The sequence below is a fragment of the Hipposideros armiger genome, unplaced genomic scaffold (genome assembly GCF_001890085.2).
Source record: "Hipposideros armiger isolate ML-2016 unplaced genomic scaffold, ASM189008v1 scaffold_48, whole genome shotgun sequence".
Classification (NCBI taxonomy): Eukaryota; Metazoa; Chordata; class Mammalia; order Chiroptera; family Hipposideridae; genus Hipposideros; species Hipposideros armiger.
In genome coordinates this window covers 1418793-1432320 of record NW_017731398.1, presented here as the reverse complement: position 1 = coordinate 1432320, position 13528 = coordinate 1418793, and the positions used below count along the sequence as shown (strand labels likewise).

The following is a 13528-nucleotide window of genomic DNA, read 5'->3' as shown; positions in this document are numbered from 1 at the left end:
CTAAATCCCATAGTCTTTGCTGTTATACTGCAATGCCACCCATTGAAATACAAGTAAAGGATTTCCTGTCTAAACATAGTGGTATAAGACAGTAATTTGCCTCTTTTCCTCCTGGATACAATCAAAACCAACAAAGTAAACAAGAAAAAAAAAAGCAAATTCCACTGTTAGTGAAACTGGAAGCAAATAAAACCTACAGTCTCAAAAAAAAAAAAAGGGTCAGGGCTGTCAGAAGCAAATAGATGCAACACTGAGGGGTGCTGAGCTGGGGCAGAAACTGTATGGGGTAAATAAATAGTGAAATAGCTCAGCAGGTGAATAGTGAAACTGTTCAACAGGTCTCAGAATATACTAGCAAAACAGTTATTGTAGATAAAGGACTCATCCTAGGATGATAAACCTCAAAACTCCGCCTACAACAAGAGCTGTAGGATCCTGAAGGGCTGGGTGGAAATCTGGAAGAGAGATGTGCAAGGAAATAGGGAAAGAAAAGTGGAACAGCCCACTGGCACTAAATCTCAAAAAACACATAAAAAATGCACTCCTCAAGAAACCTCCTGAAAACTGCTAAGCTAAGAAAATTATGTTGAACATATAAGGAGCTCTGCTTAAGGAAACGTCTAGAGAACAAACTTCAGTCAGCCAAAAGATGATTAGGGAAACCACAACCAAAGAACTAACCGTGAGAATTAAATAAATATTTAACTGTAGAACCAAAACTAAAACCATACCAGTTTAGAGTGGTAGATCAGAATGTCAATGTTTTATGCTCTGACAATGCAGAACTGACACAACCAGCACAAAAGGGGGAGGGAGCAGAAGGTGATGACAGGAGTAAATTCTGTGATTGTATTGCCTATACAAGCCAGGAGCCAAAGACATTACCCAAAACTGAAAAACCGGGTAACAGAAATACAGGGTATTTAACTATACAAACATAATCACTTAGAAATAAAACTTTGGGCTAACAGGAGATATAGAAAATGAAAAGGAAAAAAGGTGGGGGAAAAGTGGCAACTATCATTGCTCATCATAAAAAATTAAAAGAACATTGACTGAACAGATAACATAATGAATGTATTATATAAAATTTAAATTATAAATTACTATACACAAATACTTCTAAATATCAGAAGAACTACACACAATACCAAAACAGACCATATAATGAAAGACTTTCTATAATTATAATTAAACTATATTTAAATTAAGTAGGGAATTTAAAGTTATATTTAAATTAAGTAGGAATTTAACAAATGTGGAATTTTGAATGAATGGTATGAATATGAGAAAAATAGAAGAGTTTGATGAATATCAGAGGCCATCAAATGTAAGTCCAAATGACCAAAGAATTTGTAACAACATTCCTCTAATTTCTGTGAGAACCAGTAAGATATTAGAAATGCTGTGGAGCCAACTAACAGCTATTAGTAATATATTAACTCCTGATATTTTTAGAAATATTAATATGGACATGAGGTATATAAATTTACAAAGAAAATTCTGACTTTGCACAGAGGCTCATGAAAAGAGAACTTTTGGCCAAAACTCTTTACTCCCCTCACCTCCAGCCTAGTCAGTCCCTGAGTCCTCTGAACCCACTGCCCCAATATCTCAATGTCTGTTCCCTTCCTCTGTCTCTGGCACCAACTACCTAATAATCCAAGCTGCAGATAGTCCCATCTTGCCTGGATTACTGCAAAGCCTCCTCCTAATTGGCACCCATGACTCTAGTCGTTGCCTCTGCTAGACTTGTACCCTCGCTGTGGCCCCAGTGTTGTCCCAAAAAATATGATTGTGACACTCCCCTGCTTGAAAACCTCCCAGTGGCTTATCACCATGTACAGGATAAAGGCTAAGAGCCCTTGCCTAAAAGAGCCAAAAGTTTCAGAATCCTCTCTGCAGGCCAGGGGATAGGGAAACAGGCATCCACACAGCCTCTGTGCACAGCAGTCGGGCATCACCTAAAAATAGTAAAACTAAAAATACGTCTACTCTTTGACCAACAATTCCATTCCTAGGAATTTATCCTACAGGTATACTTTCATGGGCAAATGGACTTACATATAAGGATATTCACTGCAGCATAGTTTATAATAGCAAAAGACTAGAAATTACCTAAATTCCATCAAAACAGGACTGATCCGATGATTCACATTTCAAAAAAATAAAGTATACAAATTAAAAAGCAAGGTACAGTGTGGAAAGTTTCATATGCCACCTTTGTGTGGACAACACACAGACACACACATATTTGCAAATGCACAGAAAATAGCACTGGAAGGATGCACAAGATAGCAGTTACAGCAACTAACTTCAGGAATAAGAACTGGGAGGTGGGGGTAGAGAAGGAGGAAGATTTAATATTGTCCATATGCCTTTTATACTTTTCAAATTTTATACCACATACAGGGATGTATATTCAATGAAATTCAATTTAAAGTATCAATCAATCAATCAATCAATCCTTGTGTGATCAATAAGGCCCATCCTTCGGCAAGGGTCCCAGGTCTCTCTCCCCAGGTTCACCTCATGGGTCCCTCCACCCAACAGCACTGACCTCCTGTTAGAGTTAGTGCCAATAGCTATATGACAGAATACTTTATTTCTACAGCCACTGACCTAACACTTAACACTGTGTGTGTGTGTGTGTGTGTGTGTGTGTGTGTGTGTGTGTGTCTACATCTGGAACTGTGGAGCGATATCAGGATAAATATCAAGTAAATCTTTAGAATAAAAATTGTGTGAGCTGAAATGAACTGAGTTGCTTCTCTGTGAGCTTCTTTATTACAAAGAATATTAGTAGGTTTCATTTGCCATCCTGTCTTTCTGTCGTCCCCACAAATTCTCAGACATGGAGGACCCAGTCTGCTCCCTCTTTGCATCCTGCACAGGCCCAAGCACAGAGGAGGTTCACGGGAATGAACCGCCCAATGACAAGTACTGTGGCTTGTAACCCGCTGGAGTGCTTGCTTTGGTGGGGAGGGGACAAAACCAGGGGCTTAACAAGGATGGAGCAGGGCAGTATCAAGGACCTAGAAACCCAGCCCCAGGGCTGATACTGGGGTTTCATCATCTTTAAATGTTTGGCAGAATTCCCCAGTGAAATCATCTGGCCCTAAAGGTTATTTTTGTTTTGTTTTTTGTTTGTTTGTTTGGTTTTTGAAGATTTTAAATTACAAATTCAATTTAACAGTTATAAGATTATTTAAATTATCTTGTTTCATTTCTGCATGAGTTTTGGTAGTTTCTGGTTTTTAAAGAACTGGTCTATTTCATCTAATTTGCTAAATTTATGTGCATAATTTTTTATACTATTCCTTGATTATCTTTTTAATGTGTGCAGGGTCTCTAGTGATATACCCTTTCATTCCTTTTTTTAGCTTTATTGAGGTATAATTGACAAATAAAACAGTATATATTTAAAGTGTACAACGTAATGTTTTGATATACCTATATGTACTGTGAAATGATCACCACAACCAAGCCCCTCTTTCATTCTTAATAGTGGTAATTTGGGTTTTCTCTCATTTTTTTTCTTTTTCTTTGTGAGTCTTGCTAGAGGTTTATCAATATTACTGATTTTTTCAAATAACCAGGTTTTGGTTTAATTTATTTTTTCCATAGTTTTTCTGTTTTCAGTTCTTTATTATTTCCTTCCTTCTTCTTTAGGCTTTAGTATGTATAAAAATTAGTATATAAAGAAAGGATCACAAGCTAATAGGTAAGGATTGACTATTTCACAAATAATCGGGGGAAATACCTACTTATTAAATACCTACTACACACCCAAATCTATTCCATATTAGTTTAAAAGTCAAATGAAGTAATTCAAACAATAAAAATTATTTTAAGAGCTGGCCGAGTGGCGTGTTGGTGAAGAGTTGTCTTGGGATGCCAGCTCTGAGCAGCAGGGCCCCGGCTGGGATCCCACATGAGGGCCAGTGACGCTGCGCCCTCTACAGCTAAGATGGTGAACAACAGCTCGACCTGGAGCTAGGCTGGCATGAGCCACAGCCGTCCAGTGGCAGGCAACCGATCTGCCTCAGCCGGGAAGAGCGCAATGATAATACCAACATGGGCCAGTGAAGCGACGTCCTCCACAACTAGACTGAAGAACAAAAGGACAGCAACTTGTCTGTTCCCCTTCCCCGATTCCCCAACGCTGTTTCCCTCCCTCAATTCTCCAATAAAATATTTAAAAAAAAATTATTTAAAATGCAGATTAATATTTAACTAACCTTAGAATAGGGAAGGAAAGTATAAACACTATGGAAGAAATGGTTAAAACATGCATACTGTGGTACTGTATACAATCATTAAAAAAGAAGTTTTTTGGATAATTTTTAGAAACCATGAGAAAATACTCATGAAATAATGAGAAATAAAGAAAGCAGGACATAAAACTGAATCCAAATAACAGCGCAAATTAAATTTAAAAACTAGTAAAAACTGCATACACCAAAAGATTGGTAGATACACCAAGATGTCTCTGTATGGTAGAATTATAGATGAATTTTTACTTTCTCCTTTGAATTTTTAGGGCTTCCTCACGTATTTTCTACTATAACCATGTGTTTCTTTCATATCAGAAAAATAAGGTTTTTTAAAAAAAGATTTAGTAGTACAAGAATATGAAAAACCAATCAAATTCAGCCATTAAAAAGCAACAGCTTCAAAATATACATAGATGTTAGATGCATTTTTCACATGTTCGATATATTTCACAACTTTTTAAAATACAAAAAAATAAAGTAAAAGCCACAAACGCTTTATACAGGACCAGCGGAACCACTGCAGTCAGCATCTCCTGCACCTACAGGGTCCAGCCCTCTCCTGCCACCACTGACAGGCAGGGAGGGCCCTACCAGCATCCTGGCTGTGGTGCTCCCCACCCTGTGGGCGGAGACCCAGATTCATTCCCTGACTTGGCCGCCAGCCTGCTCACTTCCCAAATGAGCTCCCTAGGGGCCCACGAGGGCCATCCCTACAGTAAGGCCCTGCTACCCAGCCTGTGGCTGTCAAGCACACAGAGCAGCCCCTTCTGGGCCACCAGAACTCACCACACCAGCTCCTGAAATCTCCTGAGAACAAGCCTGGGAGCATGAAGGTCATGGACAGATCCCAGAAACTGGTTTGAGGTCTGCCCCACTCCAAAGCCCTCTGAACAACTGCCCCCACAGACTAACCTCAGCACCCACTGAAATGAAACCATTTCCCCTGTTCACCCTTGAAACTGGTCTCTCCATCCTTTCTCCATGAAAGTTCTCTCCGTGGGAAAGACAGCCCCTCCCTGTTTGTGAAGCATCCCTCTCCCTGGGTGCAGCAACTTGTCCCTCCTGTTTCCCGGCACAGATCCAGAAGCCCTCTGTCCTCTGCCCCACCTGTGAAGCACTGCTTTCAGCTGCTCCTCCGGTTTCCTGGGACCCAGGCTCCTGCTCCCTCCATCCCAAGAAACAGTCTTGTCTTAGTTCTCACCAAAATGCTATCTCCACTTGGGGTTGCCATGTTTAGCAAAAATACAGGACACCCAGTTTGATTTTCAGATAAAACCACCAATAATTTCTCAGTATAAGGATACCCCATCTATCATATCCACTCCACACCCACTCCTTAAACGCTTTTTCCTTCTGTCACTCATAGACTATTTTCTTTCCTCCCCACTATAAGACATTATGTCTCACTAAACTCCTATAAAATGCTGCCTGCTCTCTGCCCCAAAACATGAAACAGTGACCAAACGGGACAAACTGTTTCCCTTCTGTCCATCCTCTCAATCCCCTTCCTACCTCCCTCTCTCACACCCTCAAACTCCTAATGCTCTCACTCATCTGCTCCTTCTTTAAAGAATGAAGACTTCCAACCTCTCTGTCCACGCAAATCATCTTTTCTCTGTTGGCTACCTGATGCCCAGGAAATGATGACACTCCTGTTCCCAGGTAAACAGCCTACTTGTCTCCCACTATAGTGATATCTTATATCTACTGCCATTTACTTAGTTCTAACATGCACCAGGCCATGTGCTAAGCACTCTGATTCTGGCAGCAGTCCTATGAAGCGGGTTTGAGTATTCTGCTTTTACGACTTGCCCAAGGTCACACGATGGTAAGGATGGTCTGGTTTGCACGTAGGTACACCTGGCTCCAAATCTTGGATAAAAACCCACATTAAACCAGAATTTCCTGGGCACTGGTATTTTGAAAACCTTCTAATGAACATCCAGGCGGAGCCCCGCTGCACACTGCGGCGTACTCCTACCCATTGCCTCAGGAAACCCCGCAGAAAACCCTCCACTGGCTCTTTCCTCTCCAGGGAACATCATCTTTCTCCACCTCCCTCTGGGGCACGGTCCCCTTGGCTGTGAACTCCCACACTGTCAGAGGAGAGGGTCACAGTCAGGCTGTGTTGCCCACATGCCTGGCATCTGGAGATTGGTTGGGTGAGTGCCAGGCTTGTGGTCCCTTGCTCCTGGCTGGCACTCCATCCCCACCCCACCCCACCCCTTCTATAAATAGCCCACTGCTCACTGGCTGCAGGGCTATTGCAGCAAGAGTTTCCATGAGGTCAGCTTCCCAGAGTGGCCTCCAGACACCAAGGACCCACGCTTACCTCTCCTGGAGTCCTGCGGCCTGCTTGTCCCTGCAGGGTGCTGTGCCTCCGCCGAGCAGGAGGTGTGGGCACTTGGGCAGAGACCTGAGGTGGGGCCTTCCCCAAGCTCTGGGCTCCGGATTCTGGAGCTTGACTCAGGGAAGAATCGGGCGTGCTGGTGGTAGTGGGCTCCTCTTTGGGCTTCGGGGGGGCAAATCGCTTCCTGTTGAAAGGCCTAGTGGACTGGGGGGCAGACGGCATGGGCTGGCCAGGGGTAGCAGGCCCCCTCTCACCTCTGACCTCTCTGGGCACCTTCCCTGAGGGCATCTCTCCAGGTGCCCTGCCACTTGAGGTATGGGACACTTCCTCCCCCTGAGGCCTGGCTGCCCGGGTGCTCTCCAGATACATGTCCTTCAGGGAGAAATACACTTCCTGGTCTGGGCCTGGGACAGAGCCTGGGGCTGGGGCATTCTGGGCCTGGTCTGGAGAGCCCACAGCAGAGGCTGGCTTCCTGGTGCTGTCTACTCCGGAAGACCCAGGCCCCTGGGCAGCTCTGCCTCTGGGCCGGGTCTGAACCTCCATGTCCATGGGCTCCAGTGTCCCACAGGAGTCAGGCTTGTCCGAACTGGGAACACAGTTTTCAGAACGGTGGCCTCGAGCTGTCTTCTCTGACTCTGGCTTCCGCAGCCCTGGCTTAAGTTCCTCATCTTTCTTTTTCTTCTTGGCCCCAGACTCCTTTTTGGGGGTTCTCTGAGACCCCAGCTCCATGGCCTCACAGATGTATGTCAGCAGACCACGCTCTGCGTCCTCCCCATTCTCGGGGGCAGCATCCCCGTTGGTGGTCACCTCTCCAGGGGCAAAACTGTTCATCAGGCCCGAACCTGCGTGCTGACCAGGCTCAGTCCCCCTCTCCTGCCAAGCCACCGGGGTGCTGTCCTCAGCTTCCCTGGTGGGGGCCGAGGGTACTGGCACCTCAGCCCCGCTCAGCCGCCGCTTTCGCTGGAAGCGGTCAGGGCTGAGCTTGCGCAGGGTGTCAGCCTCTCCCGCCACCTCCTTCCCCGGTTTCCAGCTCTGCTCAATCTCACGCATCTTTGCGGCGGCCTTCTGCTTCAGCTTGGCAAACCAGCGCTGGTGGATCTTGTACTCGGTCATGGTGCCCACCTCCAGGACCCCCGAGCAGGACACAATGCCTTTGGTGTTCCGGGCGGAGGCCTGGTAGATGGCGGCATCTTCTTCTCGACACCTGCAGGCAGGAGTATTAAATGCCAGCTACTGCCTCCTAGGAGGTGAGAGGCCCCCACTCCCCACAACCGGAGCCTCTCTGAGTTGAGCAAGCTGCCCACCCCCAAGTCCTGCCCTGAGTGCCACGCCTACTTCAGACATCACCACATCCAACACTCTCCATTACAACTGAGGAAACTGAGGACAGCAAGAGGGTGGGAACTGATCAAGGTCATGCTGTTCCAGTGGGCTTAGCCTTGGGGCCCAGGAGAGCTCCCTTCAGAAGCAGGTGACCCACACAGCCCCTTGTGAAGGATGACACAGGAGCTTATTTTGGCAGCTGATCTCATGGAAAATGTTTCCACGGGTCAGGATCTCCTGTGGTTGTACTCAGCTCTCTGGCTGTCAGAAATACTCCCACCCTGGCCTTAGGAGACCCCAAACACTGGCAGGCAGACACGGCTCACCAGGTGGTTCAGCTCAACAGCAGAACCCCACCCTAGATCCTGCCTGGCATCTTCATCCAGCTGCCTCCATTTCTGAGGGCAGGTTTGGGCCACAAGACCCTCAGAAAGGCAGAGAGAACAGAGAAGGCCTCTGTCCCTTACTTGTAGAGCTGCAGCGTGTGGCGGTTGCCCTGATGAGTGATCTCGTATTTTGGCAAGCCACAGTAGCGGTCCAGCTCCATGTCATCCTTGTACCAGGTCACCTCTGGCTCTGGGTATCCTAAGAAGGAAGCAGGAGATTGGGTTGCACAAAGACAAGTTCCAAAATAGTGGGAGGAGAGAACGGGATGCCATGGCTTCCCCAAATCACCTGAAGAGACTGGACTGACTGACACACACACACACACACACTGCCCCAGGCTTGCTGGAAGAATGGGGCTATCATATGGCTCAGGTTATTTTAGAAGCTAGGCCTTGTCACAAATGAAAACTATGCCTCTTTAGCAGCTAGAAGGCAAATATGGAGGAGGGGATTCCTAGCTTCCTGGTAAGAAAGGAAGCAAAAGGTTTCTAGAAAGCCTTGCTGAGTAGTAATAAGCTTCCTTTCTTCAGTGACCTGTTCTACATCCTCAACTATCGTAACAGCTCTATTCTCAGAGGTCTTCTCCCAACACTCCAACACCAAGACCACTGCCAAGAGCCCTCCTTCTTTCATTCTAGGTTCCTGAGCTGTCAGGATTATTTGATGACATAGCTAAAATATCCATCCATCCATCCATCCATCCATCCATCCATCCATCCATCATCCATCATCCATCCATCCATCATCCATCCGTATCCATCTACCCACCCATCCATTCACTACTGTGAGACTGACTGAAGTATCTTTCTAGCCCCTCCTCTCTGGGAACTTCCAGCCCTACCCACAGGGAGAGCTTCCAATGATTATTCACTGGTGAGTCCCTAGTTCCTACAATAGATCCTGGTATAGAATCAACACTCATTAGATATTTATAGATGAATGAATGAAGCAATGCACTGTGGCTTTGAATTGATCTTGAAGGGTGAGCAAAATTTCAGAAAACGTGGGTTCAGTGCCTGTACTTCCCCTCTACAGCGCTAATCAAAATACTGTAGTATGTCCTTGATGCATGTCCCATGTGCATAGGAATATCTTCTTTACTGCTATATCCCCACCAACTAACAGTGCCTGGCACATAGCAGCTCCTGAATAAAATCTGCTGGATAAGTGAGTGAATGAGGAAGGGAATGAGTGAACAAACAAACCAGAGGTGGATGGGAAAGGAACACAACAGTAGAGTGTGGGGATGGAAAGCAAAGGGCACCCTGGGGAACTGTGTACAGGAGCGGGAGCAAGGGAGGCAAGGCTGCCGCTGGGCCAGCCAGGAACAAACTCTGGGCAGCCCTGACTGTAAAGCGAAGCCCATGTTTCCACTGTGAGCTAAAGCCCGTGGTTACATCATTGTGCATGTGGCCAGGGCCAGCACAGGTGTCCTCACCATCCTGTAGGATGATCTCATCCCTGCAAGGGCCCGGCTCAGAGCCTTCCTGCCCCATGACCTGCTCAGTAGGGCCTCAGCCCCTGGGGCATCTGAGTCCAGTCAGGCTGGGGTGAGAGGGGCAGGGGTGGGACAAGGAGGAGGACGTTGAACCTATTAGGCCTCAGCCCCCATGCCACCCGCTGGTGCACCTTCACAAAGTGGGGGCCAGCCTGACAGCTTAGGCCTCCCTGGCAACAATGGGTTTTGGAAACAACTTTATTTGGGGAGAAAACATTGCCTTGTCCCCTAGACAATATGAACTGTATTCAAAACACACAAAAGCATACGGGTCCTTCCCTCGCTGCTGTACACACACACTTGCCCGTGTGTGCCCACCAGCAGGCGTGCACATGCACACATTGGCCCTGGCGTGGCAGGCCCATGGCCGTACTGGAGCCTGTGGCCCGCCCTCTTCCCCATCACACTCCGTAACCTCTGCTTCACAGCCAGCAGGCCTGGGTCTGGAACCGAGCCCAGAGACTTGCAGCCTAGTCCCAACCATTCCCAGTTTGGAGAAGCTCAGATTCAAGAGGATAATCATGATGAATATAAATCTAGTTTTCAAAGAGCTTTCAAATATAGAATTTCATTTGGCCCTTATGACAGTCCTGTGAAAACAACTGCTAACATTTATTGAAGACTTGCTATGGGCCAGATACTGAGCTGAACATTTTCCACAGATTATCTCATCTAACCCTCACAAAAATCCTATGAGGAATGTACTGTCATTAATCCCCAATTTAAGGAATAGGAAATCAAGGCCCATGAAATTAAGGCTCCTGCTCAAAGTCATTCAGCTCATAAGTAGAAGAGGCAAACTTCAAATCCCTCTCTTCTACAAAACAGACAGGCCAGGTGTTTTAGTCTCTATTTTACACAAAGGGAAGATGAGTCTCAGAGAAATTAAGCAACTTACCTCGAGTCACACAGGTGGCACATGAGAAGCCCCTGGTTTCCTTTTCTTTTTTCTAATGCTCTTTCCACTGGGGATTCTGGGACCGACATATAAGTTTCTGCCCCCAACAGTCATGATGTTAAGACTTATTTCTCCAAAAGAAGTTTCTTCAGAAACTTTATTCTAAAGGCTCAGTCCCTCTGTCCAGCTGGCCTGCGGCTGGTGCTCAGTCCTCCTTCTGCCCCAACATATGCACGTGCACACACACACACACACACACACACACACACACACACACACACACATGCACACACAAAATCTAGAATAGTGTTGAGGAGAGTGGGGGAAGGGGGCCACCATGTTGGACAGGGATGGGCAGCCTCAAGGAAAACAGGAGCATTCTAGCCAGAGGGGTCCCTGCAGGAGACAGGAGGCAGAAGGCACAGTCATGGCCACCTATCCCCACATCTGCCCACCTGAAAGGGAAGAACCTCAAAGCCACTCTCTCCTCTGAGCCCCCAAGGGCATTCCTCACAGCTTTCCTAGAGGAAAGCCTATAAATATAAGATTATAGACCAAAACAAATAGAATAAAGCCAACTGGAAGAAACACAAGCTATGCAAGGAGAAGGAAGCTTTTAGAAAACTATCATTACTAGTCTCAGGGAACTAAGAGAAGATATTAACTTCATGAAAAGAACAGAATGCCATAGAAAAGGATTTAAAAGAGCTCTTAGAAATTAAAAGTTCAATGAAGAGTTAAAAGATAACACGGAAGAAATCTTCCAGAAAGTAGAGCAAAAAGACAAATGGATGAAAGGGGAAGAAAGGGTGAGAAAGTAAGAAAGTGAGTCCTTGGGAGCAGATGTCCACATGACAGGAGTTCCAGACGACAGAGAGAACAGGAGGAAGAAATCAACATCAAAATAATCTCAAATTTCCCAGAACTAAAGGCATTCAGTTTCCAGACTGACAGCGTCCAAGCATGCCCCAGGATGAGAAGAGACCCATATCAAGATACATCATTATGAAAGAGCAGAACATTCTTACAAGCTTCCAGAGAGGGGAAAAAAACAAGGGTCTCATGCAAAGAAGAATCAAGCTGTCTTCCTGCTCCAAACAGCAACATTAGAAGCAAGAAGGCAACAGAGTAGTCTCTTTGAAATTCTGAAGGAAAATTATTTTCAACTTAGAATTCTATTCCCAACAAAACTCTTTATCAAGAGTAAAGTAGAAAACAAAGACATTTTATGACACAAGTTGTCTGACATTTACTTCCCATGTACTCTTACTAAGAAGCTACCAAAACAAAAACGTAAATCAAGAGAGAAATGTGGAACACAAAACACAGGAAATCTGTCACAGGAGAGGGAAACAGAATCGACAGGATGACGGTGAAGGGAGGTCCTAGGGTGTCAACTGTGTGCCAGACAAAGAGAACAACTAAATGTTATTGGAGCAGAATAACTCAGAGGAGAGACAGGTTGAGAGCTGGTCATCGCAATGCCTCCTGCTGTTGTACCACCTGTAGGACCTGACAAAACTACTGGAAGATGTTATTCAATAAAGCCAGAGAGTAAACCAAGAAAAGGGAAGACATGAATTCAGGAAGGAGAAAGGCAAAGGGAAGACCCAGGAGAACAGCTGTGGATCAGGCCTAAGAGTCCACTAGTTCAGGCAGAACAAGAATAGAGATATGCAAGAGGAATGTCACCAAGGAAGTAACTGACAGAGTACTGATGGCATTGACGTTACAGGAAATGGTATTAAGAGGCTATTAGAAACTGATGGTTGCTAGTTGGGAGTGGGGTAGGGATGAGGGAGAAGGTGAGGGAATTAGAAAGCACAAATTGGTAGTCACAATGTTGCCATGGGGAGATGAAAGACAATTTGGGGAATATAATCAATAATGTTGCACAGATTTTGTAGGGTGTCAGGTGGGCACTTGTCTTATTAAGGGGACCAATTCATAGACGGTGTAGATGCCTGACCACTGCACTGTACACCTGAAGCTGAAGCTGAATAATATTGAATGTCAACTATAATTTAAGATCTATATAGTCATGGGATATGGAGTACAGCATAGGGAATAGAGTCAACGGAATTGTAACAGCTATATACGATGTCAGAAGGGTAGTAGATTGGGGTGAGGGGGTTATCACTTTGTGAAGGGTGTAAATGTCTGTTACATTGTTTTGTACACCTGAAACTAATAAAAAAAAATCTAAGCTAAAAAAAAGAGGCTATTAGTATAAGAAAAATTAGCAATAGATACCAAAAATTAAATGAAAAATTAAGGAAAGTACTAACTTTAGGAGAAACAGAAGAAATAATACAATCATAGTATACTACAATGTTTGGTTACAAATAATACTGCATAAGCCTAATAAGGTAACAGCAAATAATGATTTAAGCAAAAATTATGATAGAACTATATTGAGAAGACAAGTGAGGGGAAGCAGAGAAAATGATGGTAAAGAGAGCTAATTCCTCATACATCATAAATGGAAGACTAGACAGCATCTAGACTTGAAGACTCACAAGTTAGCAGCAGTATTCACATATTACTCAGCATTATGAAATGTATACACACCAGAAGAAACAGCTAAAAGCTCAAAACAGTTGCTTCTGGGGAGACAAATTGGTGGGAGGGGTGAACTGCTATATTTTGATACATGCCTTTTAGTATAATTCAAAGTCTGAAATTATGTGCATGTACTATGTTGATAAAAAATTAATTTTAAATTAATTTTCTTTACAAAGAAGGATTAAGGACTTCCTATGTAGGGAAAATAGCATAGGCAAAAGCATTGAGTG

General features: G+C 44.9%; 1 protein-coding gene across 3 annotated transcripts in view; it reads right to left on the bottom strand.

Annotated features, from left to right (window-relative positions):
* Positions 1-13528, bottom strand: part of ALPK3 (alpha kinase 3) — a 37252-nt gene that overhangs the window by 13169 nt on the left and 10555 nt on the right. For all 3 annotated transcript variants that reach the window (XM_019640053.1, XM_019640055.1, XM_019640054.1), the window contains 2 exons: positions 8418-8535; positions 6610-7831 (listed from right to left, as the gene is read on the bottom strand). In XM_019640053.1, coding sequence (XP_019495598.1) covers positions 6610-7831; positions 8418-8535 — 1340 coding nt within the window. The remainder of the gene's footprint in view (positions 1-6609; positions 7832-8417; positions 8536-13528) is intronic.